The sequence below is a fragment of the Aspergillus sydowii genome (assembly GCF_001890705.1).
Source record: "Aspergillus sydowii CBS 593.65 unplaced genomic scaffold ASPSYscaffold_2, whole genome shotgun sequence".
NCBI lineage: Eukaryota > Fungi > Ascomycota > Eurotiomycetes > Eurotiales > Aspergillaceae > Aspergillus > Aspergillus sydowii.
The window spans coordinates 3,577,348-3,598,116 of record NW_024467860.1 but is presented as its reverse complement, the minus strand read 5'-3'; the positions used below and the strand labels follow the sequence as shown (position 1 = coordinate 3,598,116).

The following is a 20,769-nucleotide window of genomic DNA, read 5'->3' as shown; positions in this document are numbered from 1 at the left end:
GAAAGAATCATCGTTCCTTGGATACATGATTAGAACGCTTTTTTTTACAACACTTTGTAGCAATACTCGTTGCAGAGGCAGATCATAGGGTCACTCTAGTTTATACATATATGCTTTTATCGTTTATTTAAAAGGATTGTTGATTTTCGGAACGGCAGATGGTATATTTCCCATTCATTAGATCCTCAAGAGTTAGAACTATCTTCGCGTTGTCTCTCCATCCCGCACAAATCGTAAACGCAAGCTACCAGAACTCCTTTACCGCGCGCTCTCGTTTGATGACCGCAACATCCATTGGACCTTCGTTCACTCTTGCAACTACGCTTTCCACTTCTTTGACACTCGAGAGATCTTCATGACTCCAACCATTGTTCCCTTGGCTGTTAATCGCGGGAAACCGCTGCGTGTCGGGGCTCATTGGGCCACGATTACAGGCTCCAACTCCGTCCATCTTGTCCACGACTTCCCTTGCAACTTGGCACAGCTCAGCGATCCCCGCAGAGCCGATTGCCGTTGCGACGGGGCTTGGAGGTTGTCCAGTGAAGAAAGCAGCAGTGTTTCCAAACAAATCCGGGCCACGCCAGTCCTCGGTGCGCTCACCAACCTCGAGGTTCATATTGGTCTTCAAGATAGTCTCAATGGCAGGACTGACCAGTGAAAGTTCGTACCAAATTCTACCCCTGCAGACCATTTCTTCCGATCTCGTATAGCGGGCTCTGATATATTCAATTTCTGACAAAGCCTGAGTTACGGTGCCAATGAAGAGATCTTGGACCTCCATAACTTGAAGGAAAATATCGTGACCTTCGCTTGGATTGTGCTCACAGCCCAAGGATTCGTGGGGACGACAGTACTGATGGCGAGTCCAGCGCTTCATGAACACTTTTTGGATAGCAATCTTGCTGCTTTTCGGGAGCGCGGTGTGAACACGAATCGACTTTTCAGCCGGGATCCAAATATGATCTGCGAGGTACTTTGCAGTTTCTTCAACTTCCGGAGAAATACGCCGATTCTGAACGGAAACGACTGCCCTAGCATCCCATACCTTCCTGGGAAAGTGCATATTTACTGATCCAATGGTCGATTTCGGAGTCTGAATTGTATAGCCGCCCCGCTCATCCACAGCAATGATGAGCAGTTCATTGGCATTTGTTCGACAGTGGAACTCGTAGCAAATGTCGTACTCGCTATACTCTTGTCGAAATAGGCGCGATCGTCCCGCAGATTTAGAGGTTTTGAGGTCGACAATTCGGTCGATCTCGGCACCACAAGCTGTCAGTCTGTTCACAAACTTGGTACTCGGCGCCGTCAATCCAGACTGAAGCTGGAAGATTTTTGACCATTCGTTTAACGATATCAATTTATCGTCATACGCTTTGGGAACAAATGGGATAATAACAAGCCCCAGCTGTACCTCGAGCACTAGCATGCCAGGAAATGCCTCAGCAGCCTGAAGCATTGGCTTCATTGCCGCAAACACGCGTTCAATGTCTTCGCCTACATTTCGCTTCGCTTTTTGCTCCGTCTCGGCTGTTGCTAAAACCATGGAATCACTCTTTACAGATGAGTTCTGCGTTTCCAATGATACGAGCTGCTTCTTCTGCTTTGACATGCCCCAAGCGTCTTCGAGAGTGGCTTGCTTTTTGGCCGCCGATGCAACTTTGCTCTTCGATTTCTGGCCAGACTTTCCCGCTTTTTGATTCATAGTGTGATGGTACTGCCTATTCTCTGTTTCACGCACAGACTGCTCAGCTTCGGGCCTTTGAGACCTTTCATAGTCATCGATGACTTGCTTTTCGAGCAACCTATTGACATCCCCGCGGCGCTTGCACGGTTTGACAAAGCCTTTTGCGATGGTTGATGGTAAGTGTTTATTATATGCAAGTTTTAGCCTTTGTAGTCTTGCATCCTGCTCAGGAAAATTCGATTTACTTGAAGAACTATCTTGCATTGACACTGAACTGGCTGACCCGTCAACATTGGTGACTCCAGCAATGTTCAATCCAGCAAGATCAGCAAAGCATGCATCGACGGATGTCATAGACCGTTTCCCAGAGGCATCAGTAGGTTCTGGTATTCCAGCAACAGACGTTGATGGTTCGGGGATGAGTGCCGGCGTATTAAACAGAAGAGGAGGATGGTCCAAGCGAGTCGCATTGACCGGTGTCCGTACGTCAATTAGTTCATTATCTTTTTTGGCTGGTTTGCCTTCCATCATTGGTTTGTTTCGACCACCTTTTTCGGCCTTCGAATGGGCAATGTCAGGCTTAATCGCCTTTATTGGGTACCTATTCAGAGCGTACTTGGTAGAGTCGGATTTTATAGGGACGTATGAGGTGTCTTCGGGCTTCGAGGTGTTCGAAATGACGGGTTTCTCGAGAGGTTTATGATCGCCAATATCTTTTTCGACTTTGGTATCTGAAGCCTGAGCGGCATCAGAGCTACCCAGATTTGGCTCGTACTTCATTTTCCATCTCTTTCGAGGTGTGGTGAGTACGGTTTTGCCACTTGGTTCTACCTGTGATTCAGATGAGACAACTTCATGTGACACGCTTTTGGTCTTCGAGACCGAGTTCAATTGAGGAGGCTGTACTGGACGCCGCACTTTGATACCAGGTGTCTTGGTGTGCCCTGTAGGTTTGTGCGACGGGGATTCGAGCTGACGGGACGCAACGCCATCGGATGATTGGTTTGTGGATGGGTCGAGCATCGAGGTCGCTGGTACGACCCATTCATTAACTTGCTTTGCCTTCTCTGGAGAGAGATAGGGATGGCCGGTTAGGTCTTTTGGTGGCAATAATTGACATCCATCCTGACTGTTTTCTATCATTGATTCTAATGCCAGAAAATCATCCGCCTTACCTAGCGGCTGGAACGAAAAGTCGCTCCAAATGCGGGATTCCTCGTTTTCACTGTTACAGGGAGGAGGTTTTATCAGGTTCGGTGGCGGAATATACTTCTGATAGTCCTCGTTGAAGCAATAGAAAACGGTAACGAAAATTTGACCTAGACCGACAAAAGATTGATCGGCGAGAATGCGACGAACAGCCACTGGGCTTAAGGCAGCATATGGCTGGATTCTGTATCCAGAGTCTTCTTGAAGTTGGTCAACTGCAATGTTGGTAATGGCGGGGTTGTCAAGAAGCGACTAAAACCTGTATTAGAAAAGCGACTTGTGAGGGATTGAACTTGGGTACCAAAGGGATTTCAATCCGTGTAAGCTTTGCTAATGCGTCATCTACATCGGTTTCTCTGCCACCCGAGACCTGTAGACCCTTTAGCTCGTCAACGACAGTTATTTCCGTCCCGGTACCCTTTGCGACTTCTTCAAGCATCTCCTGATACATATTCGCGGCGAAACAACCTACACCACCGGCAGATGACAACCAAAATTTGGTAATTTGAGTCCGAGGGTGAGGTATGAACGTTCCCGTGTCATCATCCAGGGTCAAGAGGCCTCCATTATCAACCCATTGGGGATCATCTACTGTGGATGAACCATCTTGTACTACTGATGGCAGGTCCAACACGCGAAGGCGGGGTGTCTAGACTTTCGGTTAGTATGTTAAGGAATATATAGAAAGACGATACCAACTTACATCCAGCAAGTCCTTACTCTTTTGCTTTTCGATGAAAGAAGAAATCACAGCAGTGATGACGACAATATGTCTCTCAAGCTTGCCTTTGATAACAAGTACCTTGAAGGAGAACAAAGACGCTCAGAAATCGGTTATATATGCACAGAGAGTGAGATCTTACATCTTCAGAGCAGAAATATTCGCAATGGCACTCTGCTTGCGGAACCTTGCGGCTGGAGCAGGGGTTGTTAGTGAATTACACGAGGAAGCATGTCCCGGGACATCGCATACCGCAACTCCTCTTCGAGTTCTTGGACCTAAACAAAGCTTGGTTAACAGGCTATCAGTCCCAGCAATGTTGAACAATGGCTTACCCCGACGTCCTCGAACGCGTGCATGCACGCAAACGACAGGTGTTTCTTCAGGAGATCCATGGCTTCAAAATTCGACAGTTTCGAAAAGAACATCAACACACGTGGAACGAAACCAGGGGTCTCCAAAAGCCGGTACCTTAACGTCAGGTGTACTTGCTGAAGGAATTGGACGTGATTGGGCAATCCTTGCTTTGCAGTAGACAAGGTTTTTGAGAGGGCAACCCAGAAGACCCAGGGCGAGATGGGAGCAGTGGAAAGATTGTTTCTTTTGAGGGGGGATGGGCTTAACGGTGGGGGAATGAGAAGAAGGAAGGGGAAAATGAGGAAGGAACTGGGGAGGAAGGAAGAGGAGAGAAACGAGAAAGAGACACAAGGGACGGGACTGTGGAAGGACACCAGTGTTTACCAAGTCACCATCCCAATGTTACTAGAGACTTCAACATTGCATGAATGACTGGTGACAAGGCCAGCGAGACATTCAAACAGTTTGGGATGAGTGGAGTAGAAGACGGCTACGCAAACACACGATATATGCATCCTACCGCGGCCTAGAAAAAGAAACAATAAACAAATGCAGAGGATTGCAATCCAGAAGCACCAGTCACTCACCTTCATCTTCACACTGTCTATGAATAGGAACTGCATGACCGTCCCACCCGTTGTCATGCCTCCCCTCCCCCAAAAAACAGCTCATAAAGCGGGGACTGGCTCTGCCAAAATGTTAAGATTATAGTGTATCAATTAAGCTCTAAATGCGTTCGTGGTGAGTGTACCAATTGCCCAACAGCAACAAAGAAACACCGCGCCGTCTATACTAATTTCCCAGGGTATCAAGAAATCCCGAACTCCAACCATGCCAGATATCCGCAGGTAATGAAACGAATAGAGACACGGCAAACCGCTGTTAATATACAATAATCTCACCGAGCGTTGTGACGGGAGAATCAAAATCGTTGTCTAGATGCTTCGCTGACGCTAGATTAGCAGGGTAAATTCCAACATACCGGACGCCTAGTTGCTACCAGGTCCTTGGCTGTGCAAAGCTCCGTTTGCTAAGACGCGTTGGGGCATTTGTGTATTTGTGGAGTGGTGCAAAGGATCATTCGGCGCCGTCGACCTCGCGTTTGACCTGTAAAACCCATTTCATATGCCCTTCAGTTTCTCTCAAGGATGCGAGGGCTGCGTTGAACCTTGCTTCCCCCTCGTGGCCTCGTTCAATCAAGCCCCTCACTTCCTCGTCGTGGGCTCGCCTGTATTCCTCATATTGCTTGAACAAAGCATGGAAGTCCTTTTGCGCGGCTTCAATTTCTCGATCCTTTTGTGCCGCAATGGTATCCAGCTTCTCTATCTGCGAGTTCGTTTGGTCCTGTTTTTCTCTCAGTGCAACGAATTCGTCCCGTATGCCTTTGAGCCTGCGCTGTTGGTCCGCACGTTCACGCTGCCCGGATTTCGCCAGAACGTCATACTGAGTTTGGTGGTGAAGTGCGATCTCCTGTAGTTCGGCACATTTCCGATGAAAATCGTCCTGTGCTTCATCCATCAATCCTTGAAACCTGGCATTCTCATTGTCCGCTTGCTGCCGTCGATCTCTTTCACTTTGAAGTTCGGCGCGCAGCTCCTCAATCTTCTTCTCCTTCCTTGACAGTGAATGTAGGCTGATTTCATTCGAGTGTTCGAGGTTCTGCAGGCGATCGGTCATATTCTGCACCTGAGTCTTGAAAGCTTCGTTTATCCGTTGGGTTTCCTCGGCGCGAGAGCGGTAAACACTACATTCACGGGTCAAGCGCGCAATGTCCTCCTGTAAATTGTGTATGACACGCCCTGATTTCCCAGTAGCCGCATGCCCGACAGCGGAAGACCATTCTGTTGCTGTCGCGTCACCGTTTGTAGGATTGGCGGACCCGTTACTATAGCTCGGCGGCGGGCTAGTCGTGTCTGCGGCGACATAGAGGCATAAATGAGCGAGTTGTTATTTTGAATTGAAGGGGAAAGTAATGGGGTTGGACCAACCCATTGTATTCTCTGAGACCCCAGAGCCTTTTTGTCGGTCGGGAGACTCCACCTCGAACAAACCATTGTGCTGTGACATGTTCAACTCTGTCTCGACATGAAGCAAGCTGATACGGGGAGCTCGAAACGGTTCTGATGGGGCTAGCACCCGGGTAGCGGAGTTAGCATTCTCGAGGTCTGGCTTCGGTGACTTTTTCGCCCGACCAAAACGGGTTATGCTCGGCATGACAGGGAATGCGGCGAAGATCAAGGATGGGAAAGAGGGTAACGGGCTCGTCGATTTGGCGCAACAAAAACGGGGATAAGACAGGGAGATAGTAAGCATAACCGGGGACTAGGTGCCTTGAAGTTGCTGGTGACAGCGAAGGTACACGTAGTGGTCGCGCACCAGTAGCTCCGGCTCCGACACAAAAACTAATGGACTGGACGACGACGGAAACATGGAATGTAACTTTATGGGCGCAAGAGAAATTGAAATCATACCAAAAGTGAGACAGCAGGGCCTGACAAAAGCGGATCTGCGGTAGGAGAATTATTATTATTTTGGTTTTACTGTCAGGATGATGTTATTAGCATCACGCTGAGAGTACATTGGCTAATCCTGCCGAGACATCAAATTGCTGTGGGAAAAACAGGGGAGAGGCTGAATAGGGTAACTTACACTCGCAGGGTAAATTAATAACCTAGGGCTAGATCCATATAAAATTGAATGTAAATAACAGGATTCTATGCAATATCGTGAAAATATATACAAAAACAAGAATGCTGGCGAGAGGAAAAGGAGAGTGAAGGGTTGAAGGGGGAGAGATGAAGAGAAAACTGGCCAGTGCGCGGCTCTGATAGCCAACGGACAGCTGAGTGCAGCACAAATCTGAATAATCTTGAAATAAATATAGTCACTCCAATCACATTAAACAACCTGAAGAATAATGGATGTCTGGGGCTGAGCCTCCGAGGTTAGGAGACGGGCGCTAATAATAAAGCAGACCATGGCTTCTGACCCAAAAACAATGAAAACCGGGCCCAGCCTTCCAGGTATGCCATGGTACTGACTCAGTTCAAATTTCCGGGAACCATGCAGTCATTCGTAATTTCATTTTCCTTGATAAGCCTGAACTAATGAGGATAAACAGAAGTCCCCCAAACCCTTGCTTTTAGTAAGCGCGAGAGGAGCGACTGAAGAAACATACGCAAAAAGCAAAGAACCGTACAGATGGGTAAAGAGCAAGAAAGCAGAACGACCGGATGAGTCCAATGATTGCCAGCAAATACGAAACCCCTGAAAAGCAGTGGCAATTCGAACCCTTGCCAGACCCTGCCTGGAACCACATATAAATAGCTCCACTTCCATTTCAGTATATACACGATGGTAGCCACAGGCACATTACCACCGCCATTTGTCACACTCAAACTGCTTGTCCTACCAAAAAGAAAAAACCCACGGCGAATATAAACAGTGTGAATGTTGGCTAGCTTTCGGTTTTCAAGCAGCCAAATAGACAATGGCGGTTAATGCAGCCAGCATCATCTCGGGGGAGATGTATCGGGAAGTGGCACCATCGTTGGATGCGGTGGTTGCACCTTTGTTTGAAGTAATGGTGGTGTCGGTACTCGAACCGTTTAGAACAGGGAGATAGCCATTGTTGCCTTTTTGGACATTTTCCCCACCACTGAGAGGAGTGGTACTGTCAGATGGAAGAGGTGTGTTCTGGGAAGCTGACGGCCGCGCAGATTTCTGACCCGGTCGATCGGCAATCTTCAAAAGACCGGTGTAATTGATACTGCCATCTTGCTCGATCTGCAAAGCATAATCGGGGCCAGGATGGAGATCTTCATCAGGAACCCATGTGTACGAGCCTCCTTCTGCCTGCGTGGTGAGGACTTTGAGGGTTTTGAGGTTGCCAGAAGGCCCTTGTCGCAGGGTAATTGTTGCGGGCTGAAGTAGGAAATTTGTTATCACAAGTCACTTCCAATCTTGAAGGGTTATTGCACTTCTTACAGAGTTCGGGTCGCCCTGATAATACACTGTGGATGGCTTTCCAGTGTACGCGGTAGTTGGCCACTTCGTGAACGACACACCTGCCAAACTGACTTGGGCCAAACACGCCCAGGTGGCGATAAGAGGCTTCAGGAAGTACATTCTGAAATGTAGTCGGTCGGTAAGAAGGGAATAAAAGTTGCGAAGTTAACCCTTTAACTAGACAGATAGAAGTAAGTCGAGTTCTGGTGACGATGGTAGAATGATTCTGGAAGCAGAGCCAACGGAAGAATTCAGTAAATTGCCTTCACAGCTACTAGAAATATAGCAAAGCGCTGGTTTCCAAGGCAAGAATGATGTCTCGGGGTTCCAGGATGCTGGGGAAAGAACTATAGACGGCCTGGCGTCTGTGTTCCTTGATACTTACCCTGCCGCGGACTTAAGGACCGAATTATCGAATAATGGGTGAGATGATAAGAGAGAAAACACTTAAAGGGCGTATTACCATCCTCTTATTTACGCGCCTTATGGCAAAAATGAAGGAGAAATCTTTGGGAGCCATGACATTCCTGTCAACAAACCAACAAGCCTGGAGAGTGGATGGTATGGACCATCGGGAATGCTTCTCCTGCCAAGCAGCCAAGATGATTACCGGCACATTCCATAACCAAGAGGTGTGCTCTTTAATTCGTAAATTTTTCAATTATGCCAGCTCTCCCCCTGAATGGGAAAGGTGTTAGCTCTTCGCCGCGGCATTGGGAATACTACCGGAAGCGGAAGTGAAGTGAACCTCACCATACCAGGCTACCGGTAGTGTTACAACCGCTGAACCATTTCCGGCTCCTTCTGGATTTGGACAATACTCTTCTATTGCGACCCTCGCTCTTTCCCTCGTAACTCTTTGCTCCTTAACCCCGTCTGTTCATCGTTCAATTACTCGCCGATGTTACCATGCACCCGTTCAGCTCCCAAACCGGTGAGACTATCATTCTATTTCTACCTACAAATGATATAATCCGTTTTCCAAAAGTCACTCGTTAAGACCTACACTCGTTTACCTATATCGCCCGCACCCGCATCGCTTTCGATTTATATAACCCCCAGTTCACCCTTACCCTTCCGAGTTTTTCTTCCTTCTATAACACAATTGCACCATTGGTACGTTTTTAAAATGCGTTCGATGGGTTCAGCGGTTTTAACGAAGACTGGGGAGTCTTCGTCTGAGCGAAAGGTTGAAACTGAGCGAGTGCGCTCATCACGCTCATCAACGACGTCAAGACGCGGATCGCAACGCCGCTACTATCGATCTTTGGACCTGGACCCAGAGCCTGATCGGGAGCCATACATATCTGCCCCAAATATAACGGATACTCAGCAGTCGTTAGAAATGACCCGACTCGAAGCGCTGCACACCCTCGATACATGCCGCCAAGTAATTGCGTCCCTCGAGTTGACAAGACTACGCAAATCTCGCAGCGGATTATGTCATTGGATGGGATTTTGGGAGCGACTGTATGAGCGATCGTTCGCAAATGTCTTGTCGTCCCGAGTCATGGCGGCATTATACAAAGTCGATGCATTGTTCCGTGCTGTGTCCTTTGACCTTCACCAGCTTGCGCAGAAGACAGAGCTTGCAATCGTCAGCGCTTCGTCTGAGAAGGAGATTCTCCATATTCTCGAGAGAATGGAAGACGAGGTCGGTATACGGCGGAGACGAAGGCGCAGAAAAGCTCAACATATCCTCCAAAAAATGCGTGCCAATATCGAGGCAATTCCAGTCAAAGTCGGCGACGAACTTTTCGACGACATGAAACGGGGTGTATTTGCCTTGGACGTCTTCGGAGATTACCACCCAGGAGACGAGAGAGCAGAACAAACCGAAAGAATGTGGTCTCAAGATTACATTGGGCGATCTGTTGGATTGGTTGCAGTTTCTCCATACCTCTACCAACAATGGCGTGAATCCGCGGTTTCGGATAGCACTTCCATGCCTTTGGCCACGTATAGCTCCAATACCCGCTGGACAGACTCTGTGGGATGGGTGGATAATGGGCGGACCCCTTCTGTGTGATGGAATGCGTCCAGTGTTGCAAGTATTGCAAATATAGCATTAAGCGGGCGTTGGATTTTGCATCTTTGGTACAATAGGTAGATCTGTCTGTCTGAGTCGTAAAAACCGCAGAAATATAGGTTAAGTAGAATATAATACGAATCAATCGTTTCTTGACACTGACTCTGAAGACTTTCAATTATATACTTGAAGATTTTGAACCGGGAAGAGGCGCGACACCAAGTTATGAGAAATCCCATAAAGTTCGCAGAAGACTACCCTGAGCCGTATCCACACCGCCATCCTCCTCCAACAGGCGATCAGTGAATATCCGTTTCGGTATTTGATATTCCACGACAGGGATTTTTTTCAGCGGCTTTTCTCCAGTCCCTAACTCCGCCTGCACCATACCCTGGTAGGTATAATCCAGGAAATCTTCCAGATTGTAACTATGTTTCGTGAACTGTTCCGATATAATGCGAGCAATCGATGCTACGTTTGGATGATAGTGGGACTGGAGGGACTCAATTTCCCATAAACAACTGTCGATCGCGCCGGTGCGGTCTGGGTCCGACTCTTCCGGGTCAAATGGGTCCTCCATACCTTCTGTCTCTATTTCGGCTTGCAGTTCCTTGTCGCGGATAGCGCGGTGGAGCATGAACGTGCAGGTGGGGTGATTTTTGAAGAGGTTATACATGAATGGGACGATTGCGACGATGGCAGCTGGGGGCGCATTGAGGGACAGTCGGGAGAGGCGCTTAATGAAGCTTGCGACGAGGGTTGCGGGAAGATGTGTTGAGGCGAGGAAAGTATTCAGGAGACGGAAAAAGCGTGATCGATGCTTTGAGTGGAGGATCTCAGCGTCGAGAAGGGAGTATAGTTTTGGGTAGAATTGCGGGTAGTCTAGGTTCTTCTCTTGAATCAGGTAGAAGAGACCGGAGAGAGCGAGAAGTGAAGTGGCGCCGCCGACGTTGTAGGAATCTGTGAGGAAATCCATGAGGAGTTCTGGGCGATTGAACCACGGCTCAACGTGGTGAACCATGATGCGGAGGAGGGTTTTGCGCAGAGGTTGGGTGAGATCGTTTCGAAGGACGGCTAGCCATGCGTCTTGAGCGCGTTTCTTGTGGGAGTTGATTGAGACGATCTTCTTGTTTTCTTTGCTAGCCTTACTGTAGAAGGACAGGAACTTGTAATCCGGGCCGGGAACGTTGTCGCATGTTGACAGGATCGTGACTAGGGTTTCGAGAATCTCGGTGCTCCTTGCCGTGGTTGCATATTCACTATCCCAAAATATCAGTACCAGTCCAAGTGCTAAAGACATCTGCATAAATATTGTGGGGGAGACGTACGCAACTTGCATGAATGTATAGTACTTGACATCTTCATACACCTTTAGAAACTTTTCGAGGAATTCTGACCGCAAGGCCTGTCCATCTCTAGCCTCAATTACGGCTTCGAAAATGTTGCGGAATATGCCCGATGTCCAGGCCTGGGTATCATCACCGGGGATATGTGTAGCACGTTCGTTGAGGATGCGCATAGCTAGGGTCAAGGCAGTAATCTAGCACGGTTAGCTGGTGAAAAAAAGATACTGCCCGATGAGCAAACAACTAACCTGGGATGAAGCATCACCCGTGCGCATGATAGAATCCAGCAGTCTCTGATACTCCCGGCAGCGTTCCCTGAGCCATGCCACAACAATCTTTTCATTCTCTGCGGCGCGTTCCGGCTCTGTCAGATTTCCACCAGCAATCAATCGGCTGAAAACTCGACAAAGCGACACTGCCACGGCCAAATTCGGATTCGACCCTGATTCGCCATCACTGAGCATCGATATAAGCGTCACGATGTTATTGTAGTATTTCCTCGACTCGGATATTTGGTCTTCCAGTTGCTGGATCTTCGCCATCGACTCTGCGCTCTCAATTTCTGCGACGGCACGACGCTTCGAAGACGGGACACCGTTTTCCTTGGAGCTCTTTCGCTTTTTGGAGGCGACTGGTTTATTGGTGGCTGCAGGCATTCTGACTGCTTGGCGCGAACCGCGATCTCGACGCAATGAAGGGCAAATGTGCTCCCACTGGTATTTTCTCTTGTCTTTGTTCTATAATTTTTCGGGCATTGCTCGGTTAGCGGTTTTTCCGGTGACCGCACTATTTCCGTATTGGGACTAGTGTCATCCCGTTCAAGCCGCCATCCCGACTTCAGTTCTCCTCAATTCCGTTCACCCATCACATTCTGTCAAGGTCTGACTATCACAACAATGGCTTCACGTGTGGCTAAGAGCGCCCTTGGTACGCAACTAACAATTTTCGACAATTTCTCTCAGCACATTATAACAGTTGCTGACTCCCAGCAGGCGTTACCCGGCTACGGCCGACCCTCCCTTCGCGCAATGTCGCTGCCATCACGGCCAACCTCTCCGCAACTCGCTCTGCTTCCAACGTTCCCACCGAAGACCCCAAGCAGAAGGCTCAGTCGATTCTCGATGCCCTCCCCGGAAACTCGCTGGTCTCCAAGACCGCCATCCTCTCTGCCACCGCCGGTCTCTCCGTCGCCGCCATCAGCAACGAGCTCTACGTGATGAACGAGGAAACCGTTGCCGCCTTCTGTTTGCTCAGCGTTTTCACCGCTGTTGCCAAGTACGGTGGACCTGCTTACCGCGAGTGGGCTGAGGGTCAGGTTCAGAAGCACAAGGACATCCTGAACGCTGCCCGTGCCGACCACACCAACGCTGTTAAGCAGCGCATGGACAACGTAAAGGAGCTCTCCGGTGTTGTTGACCTCACCAAGCAGCTCTTTGCTGTATCCAAGGTATTTCTACAACCACTGGAACATATTGATACTGGTTGCTATATCTGGGGATAGTATAGCTAACGTTTCATAAAGGAAACCGCCCAGCTTGAGGCCCAGGCCTACGAGCTTGAGCAGCGTACTGCTCTTGCCACTGAGGCCAAGCAGGTCCTTGACTCGTGGGTTCGCTACGAGGGCCAGGTCAAGCAGCGCCAGCAGCGTGAGCTCGCTGAGAGCGTTATTGGCAAGATCCAGAAGGAGCTCGAGAACCCCAAGACTCTCCAGCAGATCCTCACCCAGAGCGTTTCTGACGTTGAGCGTAAGTCTGAGTTTCGGAAATACAAACTTTTACATAGCTAACAGTTCTTTGCAGGCATCATGTCCTCCAAGGCCCAGTAAATGGAGTTTGCTTGATGGCATTGCTGCCATCAACTCATGTACAAATTAAGACCTGTTTCTGTGCTAAATTAGACATATCAATACCATCTTGATCTACAAGTTTCTACGAATCTTGTACCCGTCGAGTTTGTTTGGGATTTTGTATACCACATGTGTCTCGTAAATTCCCCGCAAAGTAGGCCACCGTTTACCCAGCCATAGTCAAAAGCGATATCTATTTCCTTTTGCTGCTAGATAGTCACTCCTTTCGTATTTACGTTTTAGTCTTGTCAGGCTGGTATCAATGCCTATATTAGTTCTCGTGTGGCTGACTGAAATTGCTCAACATCCTTACCGCTTCTCAGACAGGCTTCGTCAATTCACATCTGCCCTTCGACTTTTCAGTCCCTTCGCGTCAACGCATTTCCAAATCTTCTATTATTATCGCATTGGAAGCGCAGAGCAAAGTACTAAGCGAAAACAGCATATAATGCGACAAGCGAAACAGACCTGGAAGTCTGGCGGTGCTTAATAGCAATTTCCAATCTTGCATGCACAAGGAAGACTCGGTTACTGGGCGGCTAATCTGCCTGGAACCATGGGCAAAGGAGTCAATAACGAACGGATAGGAACTTCCAGCCCAGGCCATGTCTTACTATTAATATTCATCGGCCGCAATGCGCTGACACAGCCCCGTTCCAGCGGCTTTGTTCCTGTCCTACCAGGCTACTACCACCGCAGCTGAATCGTGGCAAAGATAGCGTCACACGGGGGGGCGGAGTGTTGTATATTAACATTCAATACCTCAAGTCCTACTTGTGTCTTTTCCTGAAACCGTTTTCGCTTCAAGCCGTCCCGCCAACCCTTCGATTCGAGTTCCCGCACTTCCGCCGCAACAATCAACCCCGCGCAATCATCTTCTCTCAGTACAAACAATGCCGTTGCGCGATATCCTCCAAAAGAAAGATAAGCTTAACAGCTCAGACAATCAATATGGCACAAGCATGATAGATGCCCATGAAATCTCCGTGCCTGAAATCAGATTTGTCCGCTCAGATACCACCACCCAGGATATCATCATCCCACCCAGCCACCAGGATGATGAAAGCCATCTCGCCTCAGCGCGGCCGTCCTCTTCCTCCTCGCATCGGAAATCACTGAATCCATTCCATCGCTCGAGGTCTCCCTCCGATTCTGGGGAACTAGCATCGCCAACTCGCCCGCGTGGAGAAAGACGGTTGTCGCATTTGTTACGTCGTGATCGGCGAGGTTCGTCGGCTTCCGCCAACATTCCATCGGACCTTCCGCAGATAGAACCCAGTACTGGCGACGAGCAGGATCGGGAAGCGCAATGGGAGAAGCGAGCAACTTTCCTTGCGCAACATAGCCCGCAACATGGATCATCACCTGGTCATTCGCCTGCCCCATCAATAGGCCTTGGTTCGGATAGTATACGGCCTCGGTCTCGGAGCTCCAGCCAAAGTCGGATCAACGATCCGCAAGGCGATGTAAGCTGACAATCTGGATTGAAGTTACCATACTGGTTGTTGCCTGTGATTTAACGGTGATCTAGATCAATATCCAAGAGGCCATCCGACTCCATGAAGCTGGTGGTAAGAGTGACCCAACGGTTGGAAGCCGCACCAGTGATGGAATTGAGCTTACCATCGGTTTGTAAACAGATCTGGAGTTGTCAACAAGCATGTTTGGCCGACTAGCGGACCCGAATGGTGCCAACAATGCGCTTAGCCAGGTGCTTTACGGCCTTGCGTTGAGGTAAGAGTTGTCGTTGGAGCCATGCTTTCTGCATTTTCTACAGCGGAATGGATATTCTAATCTGGTACCGGCCCACAGGCATGGCTGGGGCTGCACCCCTGACCACGAAAAGGCAATAACATATCTTTCAGCTGCAGCGTCAAACTCAGCGTCGATCGAGGCCGAAGCACTCGAGGCAGGCCTCAAGAAAGGCGGCGCCGCTAAGGGCGAGCTTGTCCTAGCTATTTTCGAATTGGGAAATTGCTTTCGCAACGGCTGGGGCGTCAAGAAGGACCCAGCAGCGGCGCGACAGTACTTTGAGACAGCTGCCAACCTGGGCGATGCAGATGCCATGAATGAAGTTGCCTGGTGCTATCTCGAGGGATTCGGAGGCAAGAAAGACAAAGTAAGTGGCCTGCTGCGTAGTTTTCCTGTTCGTAATGCCGTGGACAGTGTCATAGTCAGTCCTCTTGGGCATCAATGCCTGGATTGTCGCTTCACCCTTTTGGCATCGTCAAACACTTACCTAGCTCGCCAGTCCTGTCTTTGACTAATTTTGTTTTTGCTTCAGTTTGCGGCCGCTAAATACTACCGATTGGCTGAAGGACAAGGAAACAAGATTGTGGGAAATTCTTGGTATGGTTTCTTCCTCCATTTACTCTGCGAACCCAAAAGAAATGTGACGACTTGGGTATGGGCATTACTGTATCCTCGATTGCTGCAGTCACCTGCATGTATCACTGCTATTGAAATGTCGGGGGAGCAGCGGCTGCAGTTCAGTTGACAGGCTCTCGTGGCATCTTCTGCAACTGCGCCATGCAGCTCTGGCGTCAAGCATTTAACCAACCACAACACCATATTCGCCTTCCCCTCTTTCTGCTTCCTCGGGATGATTTACTCGCAAGCTGGGTCAAGGCTGACATCAATATTATTTTTTATTCTAGGATTTGGAAAGACAAATACAATCCGAAATAACCTTGCCATTCACCGTTCTTCCTGCGAGGTGGCTCAGCCTTGTAAAACCGTGAGAGATCGAGGCGCTTTACCATAGCCCTATCACAGCCCCCGCAGCCCGAGTCGTGCAACTGTTCTGAACATGGGTCAAATGCTGGATCTGGCTCTGGGGCTGAAAATGCATAGTCGCATCATCGCGCTGCAGTCGCATATGGCGGCCCCGGAAACAAAATAGTTGAATCCTGATGCCCAGAACCGTCTCTTACAAGCCAATCAGATACCGTCATTACGGCCTGATTGACACCCCAGGATAAAATAATTTTCTTTCTCGGGTGGCCCAATCTTTTTGGCATCTGGCGCAACGTTCATTTCGCTGTGGAGAAGAAGTGTAAACCTTCCCCTTGGGTTCGTGACCCAATGTGAGTATCGAAGCCTCATCTTTGTTTTGGGAACCCAATTCCCTTGGCTGATCCAGACCTCGGATTTCCGTTTCAGCTCTGTAGTTAGCTCCTTTTTATCATGTCACGCAAGATAATATTTCTTCTCTTTGCTATTTGTCTTCTCCGTTCGCCAGTATATTTCCTTTCGGGGTTGTCGGAATGCAAGTCTTTTCCCGAGTGGCACGAATAATAATAATGAAACGGAATGAAATACACACTACTACCTACTTAGCGCCCTCACAATATGCGTTTTCCTTCTCTATTAGCGTATCAGGCGTCGTGCCCGCTTGCGCTCACAGAGTATTTGCGCAGTAAATCAGTTAAATGAGGAGAGCGCTTTAACCAGGACGAACGACGTTATGGATTCAAACTGACCAGCTCGTGAGGGATCCTCCGTCGAACCGGAAGCTCTCCCCCACATAGCCCACCCTCTTCTCCCTTAATCGTCGCAGTAACACAATCCCACCTTGGGAAGTACAGCGGATATTCATGGATCCATCCCACATAGTCCTGCAGTCCAATTCGACATAAGATCTGCCCCTCTTTTCAGGTTATCCGTATGTGAATAGATGATCGGTGCAGCATTACATCCACTCAGAAGCCCAGTTTTATCAGGGAGACCGGACAGGGATATATTAAATAACTAATGCTGATTGTTGATACCTAAACCTGAGATGCCTAAGGTACGGACTAGGGATGCGGCAGTTCTCCATAGTTCGTCACGCTGCCTTGGCTCGGTGATCATCGCTCTTCTGGATTCTCGTCAGGCTTGGTTGGTGCCGTTTGTCGTTTGCGAATGACCCGTAATTCCCGTTGTTAGGCTTACGTGTTTGCTTTCTCTGGCGTTCGTTGGACTTTTTTTTTTTTTTTTTCCTGAGCGGGGAAGGACGGTAGGTTGCGGAGGCTGCGGGAGTGGGGAGTAAAAGAGTGTCGGTTTGATTACTGTGAGTGCTTCCTATGTTGTGAAAGGGTGCCAGGGAATGAGCATTGTGATCACTGCTTACATCTGAGCCTATTGGGCTACGAAAGACGGTGGGACGCTGGGTTGTTTCTGTGGGAAGGGGATGAAAGAGATAATAAAACTTCGACGTTATGTTGTTTGTCAATATATACAGTACAGGCTAGGGCCAAGAATGTAGAAACGAAGCTATCACACACGGGTTTGACAAAGGAAAGGGTTTTGGTGTGGTTGCTTCAAGGAGTGGAAGAAGGAATGAGTAGCAAGCCGCTTCACCCTGGATCTGGAGTCGGAGTCTGAGTCTGAGTCCGACAATTCGGTGTAATTCAGACCGATCAGATCCGTGTGCAAATGAGAAGAGCAAAAGACGACCCTGTCAAGAGTATATGATGACAAACAAAGGAGATGTGAAGACCTCGGCGAGAGCTGGGGTGCAGCACGAAAGTAAAAACGCTCAATAGAAGAAAAACCAAGACCACCCAATTGTGGTAGCCCCGCTGACCAAGAAAGAAAAGGGAAATGGTCAAATATCATCAAACATTAAAAAGACATTCCGGTTCGTAAACATGTCAGTCGTATCATCTGTAATCGTAACACAATTGCCGCCCCTCGTCCAGTCGTCTGGTCCAACCCGCAGATGCAACAGAAAACAATTAAATCAAAAGCCCAAGAAATCCTAAATACAGGCAGTAAGAATGAATAAAAACAAGAAAAGATATGTGTCTCCTTTTGGTTCTCATTCGAGCAATTCCCATCGTAACTCTCGGGTAGCTCCGAGGCCGCCTAGTTATGTCGAACTTAAGACACCCTCGCGGGGAGGAACGGGGTCCGAGTGAGAATCAGCCGAAGACGTAGGTAGAGTGTACACGAATGCAAAAACGCTTTGGCGGCTTGTGATATCCACTCCAAAGTATGATCCAGACGCTGATAAGTCGATATGTACGCCGATAGCCCGCAAAATAACAATAATATAAACACACCGCTAAATTGTCAGACAGTCATGAAAAAAGCTAGTCGATATCATATATCCTGGCGAAGGAAACGGCAAGCTGTTCTATGCATGTATATGGCTAAGTCTGGCTAAAGCTGGCCAACAGTCGTGTATCGTTATGTTTGTCATTTCAAAAAACAAAAAAGATGGTAGAACGGTCGAGGGGCGAAGGGAAAGTTAATGTCCTGGTGGAGCAAGGGCGGCAAAGCATAGGTGTCTCTGGATACGGCTGGTGTGAACTCTTGGCCTACTCCTTAGACCTGGGCAAAGCCTGGGGCGTCTCCTCGGGCGGGAGCAGCGCCATATTCCTGAACCATTCGCCGAAAGTCTCGAATTACCTTTTCAGGAACGCGGTCCCACATGAGTGACCGGGAGTACACATCAGATGTAGATTTCTGAGGCACCCTGGCCTGCGCAGCATTACCTCTCATCGCGGCCAGGGCTTGCTGAAGATTCGATGGCTGCTGAGACTTGTACCCGGCACCAGTCTCGTCAAACGTAGTTAGCGAGTTATACTGCTCGGCGTTGAGAGCAAAAACTTGCTCTTGTTCTTGCTCCTTGGTCGGCATCGCGAGAGAGTTGTGGAGCTCGTCTAGGTTCGAGGTGGTCGTCGACCCAGTCATCTGAGCCATCTCGGCACCGGTAATGGTAGTCGGGAGCGAACCAGCAGAAGAGGGGGGAACAGCTGGCTGATTGGCCGATGAGTGCGCAAGCTCTGGCGGCGATGAAGATAGGACGGCCTTAAGGACATTCGCAGACTCTGCGCGATATTCCTCAGATAAATGAGGAAGTGAACGCGCAGGAACGGAAGCGCTATTGGAGGCGATGAAAGCACCGAAAAGCAAACACATGTAGAAAGCATTCCAGCTGAAGGGATACTCGTTAGCAGGCTTTTCAGGAGCCTTCTCATTTGCAGCAACCACCATAGACTGTGATGGCTGAGCGGGGGGGCCGTGGTCCGTGTCCAAAGATAGACTGTTGACCATGGTAAAGTCTTCCCAAGGACTACTCTCCATAGTCAGGTTTTCGAAGTCGGAAAACTCAGTGGGAACATTAGATCTGGCGTGACGCTCCAGCTTTTCCACAGTCTCCTTGAGGATATTGTTCTTCTTTCGAAGCTCAGCCGTCTCCAAGGTGTGAACCCGAATAAGTTCATCTTTCTCCATATGCATGGTGTTGATGTACTGGGTAATTTCTTGCTGTGCAGCAATCCACTCGTTCTTCTCACGAATGAGCTCTCCTTCACGCAGCCTCATATTTTGCACTTCCTCCTCAAGGTCAGTGATTGCTTGGGTGAAATGCTTTTTCTCCTCCTCAAGTTTCTCAGTGTGAAGCTTCTTGCGCTGTCGAGAATCCAGACTAAATACCTATTAGCACGTTCTGATAAACATTGGGGGGGTATGATAGGACTTACGCAGCCTGACGATTTCTCAGCAAGCGCTTTTGTTGCTTCAGTTCCTTGATCTCCTCCTCGTTGGTGGATTGGCTAATGAGATGATCGATATTGCTCAGTGTCCGCTCAGCGGGAATCTCGAAGCGAGCGTTCTTCTTTCGAATACCGTCACGGCGAACGCTAAGAGGCGAGCTATTCCGATAGGTGGGGCTGGCTTTTGGTCGCGAGCCTGCGTCATGCATGTCTGTCGCGGCCGGCATCCAGCCCTGACTTGACTGTGGTGACATGGCAACTGCGCCCGGTGGTGCGAAACCCATATGTTGACGATAAGACATCGACGGCATACTTACGGTATTTACCGGGCCCACAGCACCACCGGCAAAGGGAGCGACCGAAGTATTTTCCATATCGGCGGGGTAGGGCTCATACATAGCAGAGGGTGTACATGAGCCGGAGTCTTTGGAGATCGCCCACGTTTGAGGTTGGCCGTAAGGAAGTCCGTCCATTCTCATGAAAGGGTTCGGCGCAGACTCGAAAAAAGGGTGGCCTACTTGCGAACTGTGGCGGGACTGTGTGCTGGATGCTGAATGTGAGAAGTCGGACCAGACTGAATCTCGATGTTGGAAAGCGTCTGCGCCTTGCTCGTATGAATGCCTCCGGTGGTCGGCAGATGTGAGATCGGAGGTAGAGTCAAGGATCTTGTCGTCTAATACACTCATATCGTCCTCTTCCAGATATGATGTTGATGAAGGCTTCGTGTCCAAGGTAGAAGGATGCTGCTGATAAAAGTCAAAGGCTGGTTGAGAAAATCTTGCCATGACTGGGCGGAGCAAAATAGAGATAAGGTGAAAGAGAGGGTTCGAGAGACGAGCGATGAAGAGATGAAGAGATGAAGAGATCTCGAAATGATATAACAGGCGGTGTGTTGATGGGGCTGCGGGGTGGGGGTGAACAGAGAGAGCAGTAGGTGTGTAGAGGAGATGGAGGATGATGAAAGATGAGATGGGAGGAGATGTGAGAGAGATGGAAAGCGATCAAAGGCAGACTTGAATACCGCAGAGCGATGGAGTAGAGGGAAGAGAGCAGGTGCCAAAGTGGGAGGGGAATGCGAATATAA

The 20,769-nt window shown here is 49.1% G+C and overlaps 8 protein-coding genes across 8 annotated transcripts; 3 read left to right on the top strand and 5 right to left on the bottom strand.

Annotated features, from left to right (window-relative positions):
• Positions 1-244: 244 nt before the first annotated feature.
• On the bottom strand, positions 245-4,012 carry ASPSYDRAFT_86733 (uncharacterized protein; the record flags this gene model as incomplete). Its single annotated transcript, XM_040851720.1, has 6 exons — positions 245-3,148; positions 3,198-3,545; positions 3,600-3,698; positions 3,760-3,811; positions 3,870-3,895; positions 3,953-4,012. The coding sequence occupies 6 exons, from the start codon at positions 4,010-4,012 to the stop codon at positions 245-247; spliced, it is 3,489 nt and encodes a 1,162-aa protein (XP_040706896.1).
• Positions 4,013-5,051: 1,039 nt separating this feature from the next.
• On the bottom strand, positions 5,052-6,188 carry ASPSYDRAFT_55766 (uncharacterized protein; the record flags this gene model as incomplete). The annotated part of the gene is made up of 2 exons (XM_040849088.1): positions 5,052-5,887; positions 5,963-6,188. The coding sequence occupies 2 exons, from the start codon at positions 6,186-6,188 to the stop codon at positions 5,052-5,054; spliced, it is 1,062 nt and encodes a 353-aa protein (XP_040706895.1).
• Positions 6,189-7,138: 950 nt separating this feature from the next.
• ASPSYDRAFT_41815 (GPI anchored serine-threonine rich family protein) lies at positions 7,139-8,201 on the bottom strand. Its single transcript, XM_040846346.1, has 2 exons — positions 7,962-8,201; positions 7,139-7,898 (listed from the first exon to the last, which is right to left on the bottom strand). Exons 1-2 carry the CDS (start codon positions 8,100-8,102, stop codon positions 7,446-7,448), a joined length of 594 nt encoding a protein of 197 aa, XP_040706894.1. The 5' UTR covers positions 8,103-8,201; the 3' UTR covers positions 7,139-7,445.
• A 418-nt stretch (positions 8,202-8,619) lies between these two features.
• Positions 8,620-10,123, top strand: ASPSYDRAFT_683897 (uncharacterized protein). Its single transcript, XM_040850431.1, has one exon. The coding sequence runs from the start codon at positions 9,112-9,114 to the stop codon at positions 10,009-10,011; it is 900 nt and encodes a 299-aa protein (XP_040706893.1). The 5' UTR covers positions 8,620-9,111; the 3' UTR covers positions 10,012-10,123.
• Positions 10,124-10,309: 186 nt separating this feature from the next.
• noc4 (ribosome biosynthesis protein NOC4) lies at positions 10,310-12,013 on the bottom strand (the record flags this gene model as incomplete). The annotated part of the gene is made up of 3 exons (XM_040839733.1): positions 10,310-11,270; positions 11,340-11,551; positions 11,606-12,013. Coding segments are annotated over 3 exons (1,581 nt in total), but the record flags the coding sequence as incomplete, so codon positions are not given.
• A 240-nt stretch (positions 12,014-12,253) lies between these two features.
• atp4 (F1F0 ATP synthase subunit 4) lies at positions 12,254-13,182 on the top strand (the record flags this gene model as incomplete). The annotated part of the gene is made up of 4 exons (XM_040849087.1): positions 12,254-12,284; positions 12,350-12,804; positions 12,880-13,102; positions 13,157-13,182. 4 exons carry the CDS (start codon positions 12,254-12,256, stop codon positions 13,180-13,182), a joined length of 735 nt encoding a protein of 244 aa, XP_040706891.1.
• Positions 13,183-13,953: 771 nt separating this feature from the next.
• On the top strand, positions 13,954-16,373 carry ASPSYDRAFT_685973 (tetratricopeptide repeat protein). Its single transcript, XM_040850442.1, has 8 exons — positions 13,954-14,669; positions 14,735-14,774; positions 14,844-14,937; positions 15,016-15,322; positions 15,488-15,552; positions 15,861-15,919; positions 16,230-16,289; positions 16,366-16,373. The coding sequence occupies exons 1-6, from the start codon at positions 14,097-14,099 to the stop codon at positions 15,889-15,891; spliced, it is 1,110 nt and encodes a 369-aa protein (XP_040706890.1). The 5' UTR covers positions 13,954-14,096; the 3' UTR covers positions 15,892-15,919; positions 16,230-16,289; positions 16,366-16,373.
• Positions 16,374-18,513: 2,140 nt separating this feature from the next.
• Positions 18,514-20,470, bottom strand: ASPSYDRAFT_55762 (putative bZIP transcription factor; the record flags this gene model as incomplete). The annotated part of the gene is made up of 2 exons (XM_040849086.1): positions 18,514-19,618; positions 19,674-20,470. The coding sequence occupies 2 exons, from the start codon at positions 20,468-20,470 to the stop codon at positions 18,514-18,516; spliced, it is 1,902 nt and encodes a 633-aa protein (XP_040706889.1).
• Positions 20,471-20,769: the final 299 nt, after the last annotated feature.

Bases quoted from the DNA above. Each gene is read 5' to 3' on its own strand.
- ASPSYDRAFT_685973 (XM_040850442.1), top strand. From the start codon at position 14,097: ATGCCGTTGCGCGATATCCTCCAAAAGAAAGATAAGCTTAACAGCTCA. The intron at 14,670-14,734 runs GTAAGCTGACAA...ACGGTGATCTAG, and splicing joins TCAACGATCCGCAAGGCGAT to ATCAATATCCAAGAGGCCAT. The intron at 15,553-15,860 runs GTATGGTTTCTT...TTTTTATTCTAG, and splicing joins AAGATTGTGGGAAATTCTTG to GATTTGGAAAGACAAATACA.
- ASPSYDRAFT_683897 (XM_040850431.1), top strand. From the start codon at position 9,112: ATGCGTTCGATGGGTTCAGCGGTTTTAACGAAGACTGGGGAGTCTTCG.
- ASPSYDRAFT_41815 (XM_040846346.1), bottom strand. From the start codon at position 8,102: ATGTACTTCCTGAAGCCTCTTATCGCCACCTGGGCGTGTTTGGCCCAA. The intron at 7,899-7,961 runs GTAAGAAGTGCA...TTCCTACTTCAG, and splicing joins ATCAGGGCGACCCGAACTCT to CCCGCAACAATTACCCTGCG.